The 19,911-nt window shown below is 42.4% G+C and overlaps 2 protein-coding genes across 5 annotated transcripts in view; one reads left to right on the top strand and one right to left on the bottom strand.

The window, feature by feature from the left end:
- Window positions 1-3,831, top strand: part of ulk4 (unc-51 like kinase 4) — an 89,242-nt gene extending 85,411 nt beyond the window's left edge. For both annotated transcript variants that reach the window (XM_013913371.1, XM_013913370.1), the window contains one exon: window positions 3,657-3,831. In XM_013913371.1, the coding sequence (XP_013768825.1) occupies window positions 3,657-3,717 (61 nt within the window). In that variant the 3' untranslated portion in view covers window positions 3,718-3,831. The remainder of the gene's footprint in view (window positions 1-3,656) is intronic.
- Window positions 3,832-5,187: 1,356 nt separating this feature from the next.
- On the bottom strand, window positions 5,188-19,395 carry ctnnb1 (catenin (cadherin-associated protein), beta 1). 3 transcript variants are annotated; one of them, XM_005743195.1, is made up of 17 exons: window positions 19,228-19,395; window positions 12,864-12,914; window positions 12,150-12,377; window positions 11,809-12,062; window positions 11,482-11,720; window positions 11,014-11,215; window positions 10,751-10,895; window positions 10,522-10,625; window positions 10,265-10,399; window positions 9,867-10,070; window positions 9,291-9,449; window positions 8,995-9,114; window positions 8,562-8,712; window positions 7,824-7,945; window positions 7,639-7,699; window positions 6,276-6,526; window positions 5,188-5,984 (listed from the first exon to the last, which is right to left on the bottom strand). In XM_005743195.1, exons 2-16 carry the CDS (start codon window positions 12,874-12,876, stop codon window positions 6,312-6,314), a joined length of 2,352 nt encoding a protein of 783 aa, XP_005743252.1. In that variant the 5' UTR covers window positions 12,877-12,914; window positions 19,228-19,395; the 3' UTR covers window positions 5,188-5,984; window positions 6,276-6,311. The 3 variants fall into 3 exon arrangements, with proteins under 3 accessions (XP_005743252.1, XP_005743253.1, XP_005743254.1); XM_005743196.2 differs by lacking the exon at window positions 19,228-19,395 and adding an exon at window positions 18,025-18,289; XM_005743197.1 differs by lacking the exon at window positions 6,276-6,526.
- Window positions 19,396-19,911: the final 516 nt, after the last annotated feature.

Here is a 19,911-nt window from a genome sequence, read left to right as displayed (position 1 = left end):
GTGGGGGAACTTGCACAATCGGTGGCTGACTAAATACTTTTTTGCCCCACTGTACCTTTAGTTGCCCTCCTTTATTCAGCCTACGTGACAGCAGCCTGTCAAAGACACCAGCTACTCCCCCTCCTCCCTGATGAAGCGACTCCCTCTGTTGGGCTCTGCTCAATAAGCAATCATGGCAAGTTGCTCTTAGTCTCACCTGATAGAAAGGTGAGACACAGAGAGTCCATCAGCTTTCTTTAGTCTGTGAGTGCATGCAGTATATCTGGCTATGTAATCCATGCTTTCCTATTTTGTTTTTGAGACCAAATCTCCAAACATACCAATAACAAATGATTCTGGATTTTGATACTGCCCATTCCCACGTCTTATTATTTCCATGCATGTCAGAACTTATCTTTGTCTAGTTAATTGACAGGACATGCGCCTGTAACAGAGCAGGGTAGCTTAATGGCAAGAAAAAGCTCTGAGATGAAATATGTACACTATTAAAAACGTATATTTAAGTCTTGACATCTGTTACCAGGGACAGGAAACATAATCTGCACTTCTCTCTTTTAAAGAAACACCAGTTTTGAAACTCCAACAGCCCTCTTTTATCTTTAATTATAAAATATTTTTTATATATGTGTTTTTTATATATGTTTTACTGTATATATGTCCCATGCTTCACTCTATGGGTCAGTATTAATACAAATACAGTCGTCGCCTCCACCCGCCTTTTCATATATGTAAAATAATGACTTCTTTTATATTTACCATATGAAGGAGTTTGTGTGTATGTGAGTGCATGTTTTCATGTGCACACCTGCATCTCTGCATCTGGCTGTCTTTTATGAGTATGTCAGCCAGTTGTGTTTCCCCTCATAGGGCCAAGGCTTTTGTCACCGTAGTGACCGTGCTTCTTTTGATCTTCTGATGTATGAGACTAGCAACCTTTCACACACACACACATCCACACATGCACACACACATCCACACACAATGAATACACGCAAATAGAGTCCTTTATTCTCATTTATATACAAACTCTCTGCAATCACACATACACCCTGTCAGATCAATAATGAAGGTGTATTGTTGCCCTGCTATAGAGGCCTCTCCTATTCTGTGCTCCCCGCCTCCCTCTTTTCTCCTTGGTCACCCTTTTCTTCCCTCTTTGTCACCCTCCTCTCCTCCTCCTCCTCCTCCTCCCTCCTTCTCTCTTTCTCCACAATTTTCTTTCCTTTTTCTTGGTTTTCTTTCTTTCGTTCCCTCTTGTGCTCTCCCACTTCTCTTCTCTCGCCTCATCTCCTCACTCTCCTGTCCCTCTTTGGTAGATGAAAGCACAGATCAGCTCCAGCCTTTGAAGTGGCAGAGACTGGCACCCTCCCACTGGTTTAGCAGGAGGAGGAGGGGAGCAGAGGTTTTAGGAGAAAGGGCAGGAGATGAGAGGAGTTACAAGGAGAGAGAAGAGGAGTGGAAAGGGATGGTAAGAAGGGTTGAAGAGAGGTTTTAATTGAGAGGATGAGAGGAGCTGGCGCCGAGGTAGCAGACGGAAAAAGGATGGAAAAGAGAGAGGGGAGGTCTGGGCTAAGATCCTAACCCAAATGATGTCATTCACACTTTGCCATGGCAACCTGAGGAATGCCTTTTCAAAACCGCAAGCCTGACCAAGGGTGAAGGGTGGGGAGGAGCAATAGCGTATACTCCCCGTTCCTGAAGAAAAAGCATTGAGGTTCTCAACATAAACCTAGTTAATGCTGCTTTCAGTGAGTCAAAGCCTCAGTAATATCTGCTCAGACAACAAAGACAGATCAGAAAACTGCACAACTCTTCTACAAACACACTCTGAGGTCAATCATTCAGAATTTTATCAAAATGCAAACATTAACATGGTGAAACTAGCTGCAGTGTACACATGCGGTACCATTAAAAGAATAATAAGCTGTCTGATCTTCCTTGAAAGTCTCTAAATGTAGTGGTGGGCTGATCACATCAATCTCTGGGTTGAATTAAGCAGCTAAAGAGAAAATACTTCACCCATGAAAAGCAAAAGTTTACAGATTTAAAATTGGCGAGCCTCCTTTGTTAACCATTCAAAGTCATCTCCATGCACTTCTGCACTGCTTCCAGCACTCGGGTTAGTTTTAGATTGTTTCATGGGAGTCCCACTCTGAACACTTACCACATACCCATCTGATATTAGCTTGGACCTCAGGCTTGTGCAGAGAGAGCACATTATCTGGATCTCTGGCTAAGCTCCAGAGAAGAGTCTGCAGTGTCTGAGCACAAAGGTGTATTGTGTTTTGGTTTTGTTATTTAAAATGGCTTGTACACCATACATTTGTCCCCCGGGATCAGATTATCAGCAGTGACTTTCAATACGATATCTTGAGGTGTCAGAGGGAGGACTTTTGCCACAAACACAGTGAATTCCAGTGGCCAGCAAACCACATTTTAAGTTTTGTTGTTGTTCAGTCCTGATCAGCACTATTGTTGCCAACCACTCACTCTGCTCATGAGGTTTGGCTCCCTGCAGCTTTGTCATTTTCCCCAAACAGAAATTCAAGTTGAAGGGCTGCATTTCTACAGAAATCAGTGCAGAATCAAAACTGTAAGAGGACAGAGTGGGACTGACAGCACAGCAGGAGCAGTGGAAGGCAGCGGAAACTCTTAGACTCACCTTTTGAAATCATTTAGTTGTTTATTTAATCTGAACAAAAACAACAACAACAATAATCTTTGGGTTGAGTTGTGAGTGAGTCTACCGCTAAAGGAACTGCAGATGATTGTCTTCTTTCTGATGAGTTCTTCTGTTTGTTTGTTTTCTTAAATAATGGAAAGCACACAGATTCCACACAGCAGACATCCCACATGTTGGTGTAAGCAGAGTGTGAGGCTAATGCGATACTGTAATCTAAAACCAATTATTTTATTTTCCGCTGTTCTCTGTGCAGCTGTGTCAATTTGAGGCTGTTAAGAGTGCAAGGATTTAATGAGTAACCAAACTCTAAAGTTTGTCCTAAAACTTTTATGGACCCAATTTATGTTTTCCAGATCCACAAACTTTCAAGGGTTTCCAAGGCCTCTGGGAAATGTGTTAATTAGGTTAATTATGTAGGTTTTAATTAACTAAGAGGGGTGGGTGGGCTTCTTCTGGCCTGGCTGTCAGGTTGCCCCCAAAGACACCTGGGAGTAAGTGGAGGGGGGAGGGGGGTGATAAGAGGGGGAGAGCAGGAGTAAATTATAGACAGCGTAGAGGGGCCTGGGCAGATTGGATGTTTTCATCAAGTCTTAATTATCATATATAGATGTATGTTTGTACAGAATTGTGAAAATCATTATTTATACACTTGTATATGTTTTTTAATTGTCTTACTACAGAGCACATAAAATATCTATTTAATAAGCACAGGTTCATGTGGGCTGAAATTGGGATGTAAAGTTTTATGTTTGCGGAGCGGAAATAAATGTAGTAGTCTAATTACTAATTCAGTCCACTCAGTACCATGCTAAGTGGCTGCACCTGTTTCATTGCTCAGCATGCCTAAGAACCCTGATCTATTTTATTGTAATTGTGTCTTTGATTAAGCTGTTTGCGCTCATCAACGGTTAATTATCACTGGATAGATAGCATGCCAGTAATACTACTCATTTTTTATGTTTCCCCATCACAGGTATCACACTGATGTCACTGGCCTGGCTGCTGATATCCTTCAAGAGATCTCTGAATCCTAAAAGCTTTCAGAGCATTCAGCCATGCCTCCATATGACTGTCATCATTTCAAATTGGATCAGTGGCAGTAACAAATATTAGTGTGTCACTAAAATGTCTTGAGAGGGCAATCAAAACATGTTTCCGGTGTTCATCTAACTTCACAGGATTACAGCATGAGTGTTAATTTAGACTGTCATTGGCATCACAACACTGACCTCAGAGTGTGTCAACACACCTTGTGTCATCAGCAGTGACAGAATATTAGATCACGCATGCCATCACGAGTCATAGATTTCTACTTTGTAATAACATGAAGCTAATGGCGACATCTACAAACTCTTTTTTGTTGGTATTCCAGCACTAAAAAGGAAGTTGTTCTGTTTACTTGTAGCAGACTAGTGCCGTGAAAAACCATTAATACCAAAGTGGTTCATCACATCAACTGAGTTGTGCATAAATCATCCATCTCTGCTTTTACACAAGTTAGGTCATATCATTCTAATTAAGTCATTTTCCTGTGTATAATCCAGTGTATACCTGATCTCTGCCTACTGTTACATTCCCAATTTTTTTAACTGGATATAATTACTTTGCATAATTAAATATGCCATTACTGAGAAGTGTTTGAACTTAAAATGAAAGAATGACACTTAAATGTTCCAAGAAGCTGGATGAAGTCGGGTTAAATAGGTGAGGTAGAGGTCATGTTAAAAAGATTATGCTTAGTCATTGAATATGTCCTTAAGCTACCTCAGCTGTCCATGTACCACCATCCTAGACATCCACACGTGGACACCACCAGCAGGCTTTTAGTTCACAGCACACTGAATTTTCTGCAACTTTGACTTATCGCATTAAAGCTGGACCCAACTTGCCACTGTACACAGTTTAAGTAGATTTCAACAGTCTCAGTGAACACACAGCAGGTGGACTGCTGGCACATCAGTTTCTCCTCACCTTCCCGTCAATAAGTGTAAAACTAATGCAGCAGGCTCCAGACCAGGGATGTCAAACTCATTTTACATGGTGGGCCACATGCAGCCCACTTTGATCTTAAGTGGGTCTGACCACTGAAACTGCCCTTCCTGTCAGTGTAAAGAAGTTGCACTACACATTTAATCTCTGAGATACTGTAATATAAGAAAATGCAATGTCAACAGCACATCTACATGAAGTCCAACTGTTTGGGTTTATATTCAGAGAAGGCCCCATTTCATTTCACTGTGGAACCTTTGTAAACAACGAAAATCTTTTAGTGTAGTACGCAGGAGGTCTGTCAGCAGGAAAAACTAAAATGTATTAAATAGTTAGGTCCAAGGTTTATGCCCTTCTACAATTTCCAAAGCTGTCTGGTGGGCCAAATGTGTGTCTGTCAGGCCAATTCTTGGCCCCAAGCCTTTATGTTTGATACCCCTGCTCCCTGAAACGACTTCAAGTGTGTCTCATGTTAATCCTTGATTTGAGTAGAAATGAGACTTAAAGGCATACAGTTGAAATGACAGTCCATTTTATTGTTTCAGAACACAGCAGGCTACAGCAACCAGCTCCTCTCACTACCCCACCCACTTACAGCAGACCAATAGGAGCCCTCCTCCACCCCTGTCCTTTCAGACACTCCCACCCAGCTAGGTCAGCTACACCCCCTTTGGAACAGCAGAGACATCAGTGTCTCCCTTTAAAGCAAGAAAATAGCTTGATATTTGGACCATGATTTCCAATTCATGTTTTTATACAAAAGCTACACAATGTTACACTTGATCATCAGAATACAATTCAACTGATTAACTTTAGTGTTTGGACACCATTTAAAATGTGATCAGATCCTTTACTTGGATGGAGCATTACCACTTAAAAAAAATAAAATAAAATAAAAATAATAACTCAACACTACCAGAGACTGAAAATACAAGGGACTGCAAAAACAAGAGATGAGTATCATAATTCAGAATAATGGAAAAAGCAAGCTAGATTCAGTTGTACCATTACAGACTTAAGGAAAACGGAATAAAAAAGTAAAAATAAAGTAAAAATGAAAAAAAAAATTACATTAAAAGGGATTTGAAAACTAATTATTGAAAAATCTGTGTGTCATGTCAGGATTTGAGGTCAGCCCCCATCAGGCTGAAACCAGAACCAAACCGCACTCAAATCTAGTTTGTCCCAATGGAGTCCCCGTAGACGGGAAACTCTGCTTGCTGTTGTTGAGTCATCTTCAGGCACTTCTGAAACCTCGCCTCCTCCATATGGGCGAATCACGATGCAGGTTCATCCAGATCACATGATACAGCTGCAAGGGGAGAGCAGAGGAGAAATGAGCGGTGGGGAGGAGGCATGGCAGGCATTGGGTGAAGGACCACACATACAGATCAAATACAAGTCAAAGTAACTTCACAGACACCACATCACACAGCTTTGTAATTTGGAGCAGTCTGAACATGCAGCAGGCACAAGGAGTAAACCGACACTTCCCCCAGTCCTCGGGCTCTTTATCCAGAAACCACCTCTGAAATGAACACCACTCTGTTCAGCTGACACGAGGCCACAGAGTTGGGGGTTGGGGGTACCAAGTAAATCTTACCTAGTAGAAAGTGTAGTGTAATGTTGGTCTTGGTATTTACAGGTCGGTATCAAACCAGGCCAGTTGGTTTGAGTCGCCAGGTGGCAGGCCCTCTATCAGTTCCTGGGCATGTCCCAGGTCAGGCAGCCCTTCTACAGGGGGGTAGTCCTGGCCAGGGTGGTGCCCTCCACCCAAGTCATGATCCATCATGGGTTCCATACCCATTGTGTCCCCTCCGTAACCCCCCGAATGGAAAGAACGGTAACTTGGGTCTGGTGGAGGAGGAATGGATGGAGGAGACGCAGGTGAAGCAGAGCAGTTGTTAGAAGCAAGTTAACAAACCAAGCTGACACACAGTAGTATGATCACTGAAATGTAACACTGCAAATCAACACAGCACACGGTCAACCCTCCAGCAGACCAAATCAAACCAAAGCTGTTAACTCTTATTTCAGCTAAACTTGTGCTTCAGGTCACCGTTTAGTTGTTTCCACCAACAGGAATGCATTTGCAGTAGCCAGGGCCTTTTCTAAATCTATCAACATCAAGTCTGTTTTCATTTGGCTGACGAAGAGTCAATTAAAGCTGTTACTGCTGGAGAATTGGAGAGCATTGCAAATTAAAACCAACGCCAGCTTGCCCTCTAGCCTACTGATCGGCACAGTGTCCAAAATCCTGGACGCCGGTAATAATTAAAGAGATGGTCTGATCTTCAGCCAGGTCAGAATTAAAGACCATTTTAAACAATTTGACTGAAGTAGTAACACACTTTTCATGTCTTTCTGGAACATGCTGAGGAATCACTTGGTGCAGACTGGAACATTTAAGTGGATCCTTAAATTTAAAAACTGCTAGAAGCTTCTGTAACAGCACCAACCTACATCTGATGTCTCCTGAAGTTGTTTATAATAAAGCTGCACAACACTGAGGAGGAACATGAACTCTTTAGTTTGCTAATATCTAACAGTAGACCTCCTTCAGGTCATGCATCATCAGTTGGGTCAAGATGAAACACTCAAACACTAAGTGTCAGCTCATTAGAAGATCTCGACCCCGAGTAGATCTTTAGAGAAGTTGTTGGTCAAGTGGTTTACTTCATTAAGTCATATTTTCAAGTTCATTAGTGACACACAAATTTGTAATAGCTGTGTCAGATTGCGTATCTGTAATTTTGACTCTGATGAAGATCAGGTCACATTTTTGATAAGATGAGTATATCAACTTAATAATAAATTAAGCCCACAGATGTACAAAGACTTCCAAAGAAGGCATTTAGAGCATCCCCAGTTTGACAATTAGCTCAACTGTTTTTATCTTGACTGCAGTAATAGTTGGGAAGCCTTTGTCTTCTGCTTTGCTTGCAAGTGTCAAATGAGTGACTTACCTTCTGGTCTGTAGCCCAGAGGCTCACCCTGAGCTCCGATATCCAAACCCAGATCTGCTGTCTGCAGAGCAACACATGGCAAACATTTGACAAAGTTTCAATTACACAAACACTTGTGCATGTCTTTGTAACTGACTACACAATGTAAATAAGCATTACACAGTTTGTGTAAAAGTGTGTCGCACCTCGTTCCAGGCCATTGGTTCTGTCCTGAAGAGCGAGCTGGTGAGTTCTACAGAGAGGCGCTTCTTGTAGTCTTGAGGTTTGTCCTCTGACATACGGAACAAAACTGCTGCTGCGTATGTGGCTGAGAAAGATGGAAGCATGACTGCTTAGCCAACACATTTTTAGCCTTTAAAAACAAAAGCACTTAAAATGGCCATAATACAGCTGTCAGGGTTAACAAAATAGACTAGGTATTACCCATGACTAGAAAGTTTATTCAACTAGCGTTCTCCGCATCATTTAGAGGCCCAGGCTGCACATGAGACTGGACTACACTGATCCAAGTGTTGTGACATTTACATATATGCAACAATATAATGAAGTTGTCACCATAAATATAACTGTTTTAAGAGCAAGCTTGGCTCCTACTTAGATTCTTCAACCATGTGCTACAACACAAGCCCACAGTGCGTCTCTGCATGATAGCAGATGAGCCTGAACAAAAGAGAGTTACTGAACAAAAAGCAGCAGCTACATTGAACCGCTAGAGCTGTAAATTTTCAAGATGCCACTTTAGGTCCACATCACACTAAAGAGTCTTCCAGGAAAACACAAACAATTATTTCCAAGTGCCAGCGTGTTATCCAATTAAATCCCCTCATTGCACAGTTAGACTGGCACTTCTGAACATCTGCATAGTTAAATGCAGCTATTATGTGACTGATAGCGTTGTGTAAATGAGTGTTTTGGGTACATACCAACTCCTTCATTGCGGCTGTGCAATAGCTCTGTGAGTGGAGCAGTGGCTCCCTCAGCTTCGATGGCCTCAGCGGCCTCTTTATCCTGAGCGAGCTCACACAGGACGCCTGCTGCTACACGCTGGATGTTCTCAATGGGAGAATACAGCAGCTGCACACAAACACAGACCAACAGCTTAGTGAAAAAATAAATAAATAAATAAAATACTGAGCCTCCACAAATGCAGCCTCATGATACTACAATTTGTTCCCTCTGGAGAACCACCTCATGCATCCACCCAAACAACCTCTATCTGGGATCATTTTTCTAACCCAGTTCTCCTGTTTAATCCAGACAAGCTTCAAACAAATTAATCTCAATACTAAAAATATCATCCGTAATCTTGGTTAAATTATATTGTTTTACTTTTTGAGATTAAATCTGCAGACTGACCTGTACAAAGAGTGGAATGGTGTTGAGCCCTCTGATGACTATTCTGTTGTGGACATCTCTGGCCAGGATGTGAAGTGCTCCTGTACACCCTTCCACAATCTCCTCCATACGTACTCCCTCCTAATAAACAAACAGCGTAAGATCAGTGCACTTGCAGCATCTCTCTCTACAGACTTCTTAGTAGACCGGGTAGTACTGAGAACTACTGCTCTCTCAGTGAATTCCAGGCACCATGGACTGGTATTTATTAAAGCTGTGTGAATTCATTGAAATGATGAGAGTATGTGCGCTCTTACCACAAACTGCTGCTGTGTGCCTCCCATGCTGGTGCGTCTTTGTGTGTCTTGATGTGCTCTGACCAGCAGCTGAACCAGTCTGGGGATGGCGCCCTGCTCCCTCAAAGGGGCGTGGTTTGCAGGGCAGAGAGCCAGGTTACGGATCAGACCAACTGTAGCCTGACAGAAGAACACAGTTATGTGTCATTTAGCCACGATTTTAATGTCACTCTCAGGTTACCCATTAGCCACCCATAATCCAGAACCATACAGAAAACTTTTGTCTTGATGTATATTTGTAGACAGATTTACTGAAAAATATTATTTCAACTTAATTTCTCATCTTAAAGTCAATTATTAAACAAGCTGATTGCACTTGAACAAAAAAAAATTATTTCCTGTCTATCAGTACATGTAATATAACAGTGGAAATGACTGACATGTTTATGACAGCCTACAATATTCAGCTCATTATTTTAGCATCAAAACGTAGTTAAGAGTGAAGTGATTTTCACTGCACTAAATGAATAGCAGCACGAGTGGCTGGCATTATGAAGAGCAGCTTACAGAGTGCTGCTGCCAAGTCTCTGTGTGTACCTTGATGAGTGGCCAGTGTGATGGCGGGTGCAGTAATTTGACCACTACAGGCAGGCCATAGTGCAGTCTGACAGCGTTCTGTGCCATCTCAGCATCTTGGTGTCGAGAAGTGAGGTGACGCAGGGCACAAATAGCTGGCTCTGTGATGTCTTCTCTGTCTCCAGCCCGAAGCACCGTGCGAACCAACGCCTCAATGCCTCCAACCTAGAGAGGAACAAATAAGGTGGCAGATTGTGAATGCAGCAGAAAATCTGGGCTTATAATTTAAATACAGATTTAAAACTAAATTTTTATATACATTTTATTTTTTAAATGAGAAAAACTGCTAGTTAAAACACATCACTTTGTATTATAGAAATTTTACATTTTCCTTTGCAAAAAATAAATAAAGTGCTCACCTGGCACACCATCATCTTGTTCTTGTAGTTGTTGCAGGTCAGATTAGACAAGATGCCAGCTGCACAGGTCACCACGTTAATGTCATCACTGCCAAGCAGCTGCACCAGAGTTCCTAGCAGACCCTCCATTCCCTCCTGGGTATAAGGATTGATAAATAGCATCAACAAAAAGTCAATTTAAATGTCTTCTGATGTATTTCGCAGCCTGAAACTAATGATTAACACACAGGTACTGGTAATGGGGCAGCTTGCCTCACCTGTTTGGTGGCAGCATCTGACAAGTTCCTGAGAGTCCAGAGACAGTTCTGGACCAGTCTCTGGCTGGGATCTGTCAGGTGGAGTCCCAGAGCCTGCATGCCTCCTAACAGAAGGAAATCAAGGGCACATAGTGTTTACATATGCAAGGTAAGAAAATACATTTCAAAATGTATACGATCTCAACTTTGTGGTGTTGAGTTTTCTGTACTGCAAGTTTATAAAACATACCAGCCTCTACAATGGCAGGCTTGTTACTGGAGCACACCGACAGAACCTTGAGGACACGGCTTGTGGTCCACAACAGCTTCTCATAGGTATAAGTTCTCATGATGTTGACGAGTGCCTGGGGGCCACCACTGGCCAGGATTATCAACTACACAAACAGAAAGCAAACAAATATGTTGATCTGCGTGTCAAATCCAGAGTAACACGCTGCAGTCTAGACGTACATAAGTCAGTTTCTTGCCTCAACACCTTTCTAGCCCCCTCACCTTGCTTTCCTGGTTTCCATAGGCCAGTATTTGGAGACAGTCAGTGGTGATGGCCAGAAACTTGACATTGGTTTTGCTGAGCAGAGCCACCATTTTCTGTAGCCCGCCAGCTAAACGAACAGCCATCTTGGCTCCTTCCTGGTGCAGGAGAAGGTTGTGGAGGGTGGTGATGGCATAGAACAGGATAGAGTCCACTGGTGAACTGCAGAAGAGAAGATTACTCAATTACTGGAAAATTACTAACAGATATACAGATGAAGTTTCTCTGCTGTCCTTCCTCTCCACAGTCTCAGTGAACTGAGACAATTTCTTCATGTCAGCTTTGGCCAAAAATCATGGTGTGATGATTTCCTTGTCTCTGATCAAAACATTGCTCTGCTTCATGCACTGGTGAGCGAAAGTACAGCAGACAAATGTAGACCCAGAGGGGAAGGGGGAAAAGTATGCCTCCACTCTCCTCCTACATACCCCAGCATTTTAACTAGAGCTGGTATTCCTCCTGACTTGAAGATAGCCAGCAGTCCCTCTCTGTGATGGGAAAGGTTGTGCAGTGTTCCTGCAGTGCAGCGAGCTGTTTCCACATCGTTTGTGTTCTGCATGGTCCTCACAATAGCAGATACCATCTGAGGTGAGCGCATGATAGCGTGGCGAGAAGCTTCTTTCTTTGAAAGCTGGTTAACCATCACTGCTGCTTTGTTTACTACAACCTGGAAGGGATGAAAACTAACATTAGCGAATCATATCAAAGAGGACAAAATTACTTCTGAGACAGTTCTGAGCCACAAACATATTCACCTGGTCCTCATCATTGAGAAGTTTGGTGAGCTCTGGTATTGCTCTTGTTGCCAGCTCAGCATCATCTTGATAGTTGATCAGATTGACCACAGCATGTTTGAGCATTTGTGACGGCTCTGCCAGCCTCTGGACATTGGTGGGGTTTGCTGCATCATACTGTGTAGAAGGGATCTGCATGCCCTCCTCAAGAGTCTCTGGGAACATTGCTGCACGAACCCGCTGGGCACGTGTCATGGCGTACTGACCATCTAGGTCTGAAAGCAAACAAGACCAGCTTTGTATGATTTGCAAACGGGTCACCCGTGACCTTCCTTGAAAAGATCACCAGCATTATAACCTACCTTGTACTTGCTCTTGGGAGAAGTTCTGGTTGAAACCCTGCTCCCACTCATACATGACCTGGTTGCTGTCAACATCATCTTCCTCAGGGTTGCCCTTCCCACTGAGGGATGGAGCAGTTGTGGTGGCCCCTGAGTGGATGCCTGAATCCAGGTAGGACTGTTGCTGCCAGTGACTGACTGCTGCCTTACGGTCTGGCTCCATGGCCATGTCTAGTTCCATCAGATCAGCTGGAAAGAGAAAAGCATGCATTCAACAAAAAGTCTATTCTGTAATTTCAAAGGATGTGTAGAGTTACAGACTTTAAGTGATTAATTCCAACTATCCAAATTTGTCAAAGGCTTGAGCGTTTCAAAGACATGGCTGACTTTAAAAGTAATAACAGTGGTGTGCTGATGTCACAGGGTGAGTGCATCAGCAATGGTTAATAGCCTCTGCAGTGAATAGATTTCTGTCCTACTATTATTTTCCAGTGTTTTCATAATTCAGTGTAGTAGGGTTTACCAGTAAAAGACTCCTGAAGCATGAAGTTGGATTTTACATGTGCCCCAAGTTTCAAATTGAAATCAATAACTAATTCAGCGTGCTTTAATGGCAACATAAATCTCTACCAAGCCAAGCTGTAATTTTGGTCTGCTGTAAAGTTTAATACACTGCATGTGTGACTGAGGAAGAAGCAAAGGGTGGGAACTTAATTAAGGGGGACTCAAACTCACCCTGGGAAGCCATGTTCCTTTCTCAAACCGTGGCTGACACAGCTTCCTGATCTGTAACAGGAAAAAAAATAAATCATTTCAGCTATGCAGCTACCTTCTCTACACCATTCACAGCCATTAAATCACCGACCATTTTACACTAAACACATATACAAGACCACAGCAGATGTAAACGCAGAGAAAAAAATTAGACTGAAATTAATAGAAGTTTAAAAAAAAAAAATAGAGTCTAGAGAAGTGACTTTCCAGTGCTTTCTTTCCTGTCTCCTCCCGTTCTTGGGTTTCCTCTTCCCTTTTAAGCCAGTCGTGCAAACAGCAACACACACAAGGCTACCATTAAATGTAGCTGCTACCAACTACTTAGGTGAGGAAGGACAGGGGAAGTAGAGCACTGGGTGGAGAAAGGAGGCAGGGGTGGGAGGGGGCATTCACATTCCTGCACTTGCTTTGAAGCTGGAAACGCTCTGCAGGAAAGTAAACACTGGCAATGGCAGGAGAAGGGTAGAGCAGGCAAACGGGGATTAATTTGGGGGGAAAAAAGCACGGCAAACTGAGAGAGGCATTTTCAATTCATACTCGAAGATAAATGTTATGGCAGGAAAGCATAAAATGGAGACTGGGGAAAAGACCTAAGAAAATATCTGCTAAAATGAGACATAAACAGGGGCTGTGTATCCATGGAGTCTCAAATCCTTTCATGAAACCCTTTCAAAAGTACACCTGTGGTTATGGAGCAGAAAAATGAGAGACCAAATCCCTTTCAAATCACCACATAAGTTCAGGCACGCTCTAATACCAGAGGCGCACAAAGCCATAAATTAATTCTGGTAAAGAAAGCACAGGTAGTTAAAACCATAGCATTTCCTCAACTACATCAACAAAAATAGATAAACAAAGTCTTGTTACCACCAGAGTCTCTTCCCCCTGGTGGCCATTAGAAAGAAGGCATGTTTCAGTCCCTCAGTGTTTGATTCACCCTCAGACCTGGAAGCTGTGTCCACATGAAGCACACCCTTCTCTCCTGCATGACTGAACATAGTCACTTCAATCTTTACACAACTGCAGATTTAGGTCAGTCAAACTAACAGTGCTAATCAAAGTAACCTAATTTTTCACAAAAAACATTTTAGATTTTCAAATTACTCAAATTGTGAGCAAGCTTTCCTTACAGCAAGGTGTGTGTCAGATTTAGTTCTTGAAAAAAATATTTTAAATGAATGCAAAAAATATTTGACATAGTTTGCCTACTTATTTGTATTTTGTCAACTAATGTCCAGTGACAGTCATATATGAAGGAAAGATTTTCTTTCTAGTTGTAGCTCATTTCTGCAAAGCATTAGACGGCTTTAAGTTCCACTTCTGGGAGAAAATGTCATAACATTGTTATGAATGTACTACATTACAGAGAAATGCAAATAACGTTTTAAAAATCATTACTGATACTAACAAATTGGCGATGACTGTGTCATGGACACCAGCAAGAAGGTTAACACAACTCTCTGCTGAGTTAGAAAGTCACCTTTGAGTCTTTCTTCCTCTCAATGATCCCAGGCTAGAATTCATCATTTAATTACAATCCAATAACCACAGAATCAGGTTGTTTTTAATCAACTCTCTAGTCATCTAGATGTACACATATTTGTAGATTGTACTCTGTGTACAAGTGCCCCAAAAAGTACATAATACACTCTGTATATACACTCTGCTAAAAATACCTAGTTTAAAATCAAACAAGAAAAACAGCAACACATCACCATAAGCTTGAGTTTAATAGCTTTTCTTCCCAGCAAGTTATGCTAAAAAAAGATGACAAAAGGCCAAATGGAAGACAAATTCGCAGCAGTGGCAGACAAAAAAAAAAAAGGCAGTCCAGTATGAATGCCAGTGAGTGTGTAGGAGTTGCTTGGGTTCAGTGGCTGCCAACATGCAAATATACTCAAGGACAGTTAAACTACTGCTCTGAATTACTTTCCTCCTCAACCACACCACCTTAGCTCAGCTGTATCATTAAAACCTGATCTTGAGTCATGCTCCAAGACTGCTGCTTCTAACCACAAAGGCACCAACTTAAATTCACTGTTCACACGCCATCCTCCCGCCATTGTAGTCCTGCCCTCACATAACCCAGCTTGCTCCTAATGGGAGCCACATATCCCATACAAATCAGACATACAATCAAAGCACATAATGGAACAATTTATGATTCACGCTGGTGGAAAAGTGGTTCTTTACAACTGGCTTTGGAAACTGAGCCAGTAGTTTTTTGGAGGTTTTTTGTGATGGGCTAAACAAGCAAAGTCTGGCATTAAACTGTGGTTCACAAATGGCAGCCTTACCCTAAAGTCACTATAAAGAACAACAACAAAAAAAAAAAATCATTACAGTATGCGTTCCTAGATTTCAAACCGGCCACAAAAATCTGAACAGGTTTCTTTGAAGCCAGATGTGAAATCCAATATGTAGTCGTGCCTGGTGGAGTTGAAAGCCACAAAATTGAAACCAGATGACAAATGAGTGACACACTAGTCACCAGAGCCGGATGACTGTCTTGTGTAATATACAGTACGTATACAGAATAAATTCAGTTCTATGTACCCCAAGAGAGCTGAAGGAACAGAGGAAGTTATATTCCATAAGTCTTCTAGGCAGATATCACAGAAAAGAGAACAGAAATATCGAGAATCATGCGCTGGTGAAGTTACGATAGGTTCCAGGTCAACATTCAAATAACAAGGTTTAGACTGCTGCAGCACAGGACTGATTTTGGGAACAGTGACTGTGACATTGTCCTGATAAATAGTGAGAAAACATGCTGCTCAAAAAGAGAAGCAACGTTCATTAATGTTTAATTGACATAACATAGTGAAACATTGTTTTAAGGAGCTGGCCAGAGAACAAACTGTTCCAACAGGCTGCCTCTAGTCACTGCAGAGAGAGGGAGCAGATCTGAGTATCCAAATAGATCTGAATGCCATATTGCTTAATTTTTATGGTGCATAAAAAAAATAAAGAAATGAGTGAAGGGAATTAAAGAACAAGTGTTCAAGAGAGGACTTGATTTGTTTCACATGGCAGAACCTCAACTCTTTGAACCAGCAGGACGTCTCCACATGTAGCTCTTAATTGCACCGAAGGCATCTCAGTGAGGAAGAGGGACTAAGCCAGATGACTGACAGCGTTCACAAAGAAACCTAACCACCAAATAAATCAAGATGTGAGCCGCTAGTTAGTCTACGAAAGTTCACTGTGGCACCTTGTAAAATGTCACTAACAAAAACAAAAAATATTTTTCTGAACAATGAGAAAATTTCATCTGGTAATACCGGCGCTACGAACTCTACATGATTTATTCACACCGGGTTTCTTTGCTTCAGCATATTCATCAACCTTGCATGCCACTGAAACTCAGGTGCCCTACTTTTGCACTGATGTAAAGACTGACAGTCAAAACGTGACTGAACATTTCCATAACATTGATCTAAACATCAAGTTTCTGTGCGTTGTAGTCAGAGTTTCTAGCCGTCCATGGGTGTTAGTACCTACTTGTTCCACATTTTATAACTGTTGGCCTTCGCTCTGTTGATAAAGTGCTGAGAGAACACACAGCCAAATATAGTCCAAATGCAATGGGGAAAAGAATTGAAAAACTAGTAACAGATATTTGTTTGTGTCCATTTAATTCAAGACCCTACTGCATACCGCTGCTCTCCATTTCACTGTTTAGGTCTTTACCTTGTCCCTGTGGTCTGGACTAGGGTATCAAGTTTAAAGACGCTACAATGAAGGGGCTGCAGTCCCCACAGTACACTACGAAAGGTATTTGCTTATCACAGTGGAAACTTTCTCTTCAGTCACATCCTGTGATGGTGGGGCACCAACACAACCCATTTACTCTTTTTTTTGTCACTGTCTGGAACCCTGTTCAGTCTTTTTCAGTCTTCATTTGTGAAAAACTAAATAAACCAAATCATATCCATTTGTCCCCAACTGAAATTCAAAGCAGCCAATTAATCCCATTTCCTGTTCCCCAGGGGGGGACTTCAGGTGAGCTCAGAGGCCAGTGACATGATGTCATTAGAGGAAAGAAGAAAAAAAAACATTCAGTTTTTCTTGCTTCTGAAGGACAGTGGCTTTAATTTATTCCCCTGCCATTTAATAATCATAAAAAATTTCAACATGGAAATTTGTAGTTTTTGTATTTTCAAAGAAATGCCTTTCTTAAATACAAGACAACAAATTAGGCAAACCCATCTGACTCCTGCATATGCACTTACGTTAAAAACAAACAAACAAGTAAAACAAAACAAAACAAAACAAAATAGTTCAATGCATCCATATGCGTAAATGACCCAAACAAGCTGTATTATCGGCACAGGCAGAAAGATGGGAGCTGCCACCGGCTTAGCACATAATGTGCAGGGTCAGCAGCACTCACTGCTGCCTGCCAACAATGCAAGAATGCCTGCAGCCGCTGCAGGGCTTTTTCTGTGTATCACCGGCAAAGTGATGGACGCCTGTGGACAAACACGAAAAATACCCATGGAATTTGGGTTACTTTCCCTATTAGTTCGTTTAATATTTACAATCGCAATTCAAGCTGTAAAATAGGGCGCAGTGTGTACAGAGCGTGCAATCACTTCCTCTCAGTGTCTCATCACATACGCAAGTTTATGGAAAATTGATCAGTAATATCGTTTAAACGAGCGCGCTTAAGTCCACCTCAGACAAACACAAAGACCGGCAATGACAGACAGAAAAAGTACAATATTAGGTCATGGCAATGCCACTGGAAAGGCCGTATAGTCAAGTGGATGACCTCAAAACCACTACCGCTCTCGTATGTAACCCACACCCACGTTTTTCAGCTTAAAATTTTCAGTGCGTCGTCAGAAGAAAATGTTGCTGACGAGATGACGGGTTTGTCAGATTTGTTCCGCTGTGTACTGGGTCGGGGATTTCACCGAGGGACCGCAGAAGTACACAAGGAGAGAAAACGTTCAACAAATTCAAGAAAAACAGATGAGGCATGCATTCAAAATAAAACCAGTTTAGTTTCACGTGAACGAAAGGAAAACAAATCTGGAGCGGCTGGACGACAACATCCTTTTGTGAGCAGTCTTTCTTGAAAAATTTAACCTCCATTAATGGTATGTAAACACACCTCCAAGCCAGCACCTGTGCCGCCTCCGCAGCGCACTGGACGGACAGCTTTTATTCCACAGAAGGCTGGAGAGCCGTTTTGTGTCGGGGAGGATGACGTCCCAACTTTTCCTCATTAAACACCCGCCTGTGCCTGTTCCTACCAGCTCCACTCTGGCACCCCGTTAAAACCTGAACACTTCACGCAAATCTAATGAGAGCCGCTATCCAAAAAAGGTCCAAGTAAGCGTGCCGCTGCCCCCACCCCTCTCCTCCTCCTCCACAGCTGCTGGCTGCCTCTGACTTTCTTGCTCCAACACCACTGACTCAAATTTCACACTCTGGCTCCTCCTCGTCTTCCTCCCAAAGCACCACGGCTGGGAGGAATTTTTCGGTCTTTGTTTAAAAGGACGAGTGGAAAACACACTGGAGCCCACGACCTAAAATAAACTTTTTTAAACAATTTAAAATCGACTTATTTTTTTTCTTAAAGATAGACCACTCTACCAGAAATCGGCTTTAATTAACACCAGGTTTAAACCAAGTTTTTCAAAATACGCACTAAAACTTCAGACAAAACATCTGCGCTAACGTTTACGTGTTTCATACCCCGACTAACCGTCATTCGCAACTTTAACGAGTAACTTTACGCCATAAAACAACGGAATCCACCGTATACCGAGCTTTCAGACCGGTTGCATCTTTATCTTTAGCTCAGTCTGTTAAAACTAAAGCAGCTGCAAAAAACAAACGACCCACAGACGACACTCAACTCGAGCAAACATGAGTCAGAATAGTGGAATGTAGCCAACTAATAGTTAGGCTAACATCTGCTAACGTAAACTACTAATACACGCTAGGAAACGCCATCGTCGTGAACTCCCGAAATCCCACTTACGGTTTCCAAATAACTGGGCGGCAATTGATCCGTGGCGTAAATCTGGCTATTGTAAACAACTGCTTATAATGCCGAACACAAACCACGTGCTATTAAAGAGTCAACCAGTGTCGTCGGTAAAACAGTTATGTTCCCATTAGGCGGTGGCTGGCATATCCCCAATATATGCCGCGAGAGCGACGGGCTCGCTCGCTCGCTCGCTAGCTGCGGCGGCGGCAGCAGCAGCATCCCCCGGCCGGTCCACACACAACAACAGTCCTCATTCCTGCTGGCATTCAGAAAAGACAGAAACTGAGTGGTGCCGATAGTTTGAATGTTGAAGCCTACCCTTGTCAACACAGCAAGTCCGTCCACTCGGGTCCTGGAGAGTAAAAAAAAATACTCTGAAATGGAAAAAGTCGAGGAAAAAATTGAAGCCGAGCGTCAGCGGGGAGCCCTCGTCCGCTCCCTCCACAGGCAACTGAAACCGACTTGGCCGGAAAAGCAGAGACTGGAAAATGTAAGATGGCGGCATGTTTATATAGACCGGAGAACACCTCGAGTGCACCCATATCCTGCCGTGAGCTCGGATAAAGTAGAAACTGAAGCCATATTTTATCTTTATTTCGTCTGACGTTTACGCACTTCTGTATATATTTACCAAGCTCGATAGCTACACGCGTTGGTTGTGATAAATACTTTATTTTTTAGGGTAAAGCTAGCCAAATTCCACATCTGCACGAGTATGAATACACAATGGAATGAAGTTCCGGCTGACTCGAAAAGGGAAATCCGATTCCTTTCCCCCGAGTTAAATCTCATGGACTCTGGAAACATAGGATAATTTCCTTTAGCGTACAAAGTCATACATTTGTCACCTTTGTCTATACAGACGGAGAAATGGAGGCCTTCATTGCTCTTACCATCACCAGGTCCCTGCTCAAAAGACAAAAAAAATGGAAAAATTGAGCAAACCAACTTAAAAAACAACCCAAAAAACAACACACACACACACACACACACACACACACA

The sequence above is a fragment of the Pundamilia nyererei genome, unplaced genomic scaffold, assembly GCF_000239375.1.
Source record: "Pundamilia nyererei isolate P.nyererei 1_Seehausen unplaced genomic scaffold, PunNye1.0 scaffold00128, whole genome shotgun sequence".
Taxonomy (NCBI): domain Eukaryota; kingdom Metazoa; phylum Chordata; class Actinopteri; order Cichliformes; family Cichlidae; genus Pundamilia; species Pundamilia nyererei.
Note: the sequence above shows the minus strand (reverse complement) of the source record. Positions and strands in the feature narration are given on the sequence as shown.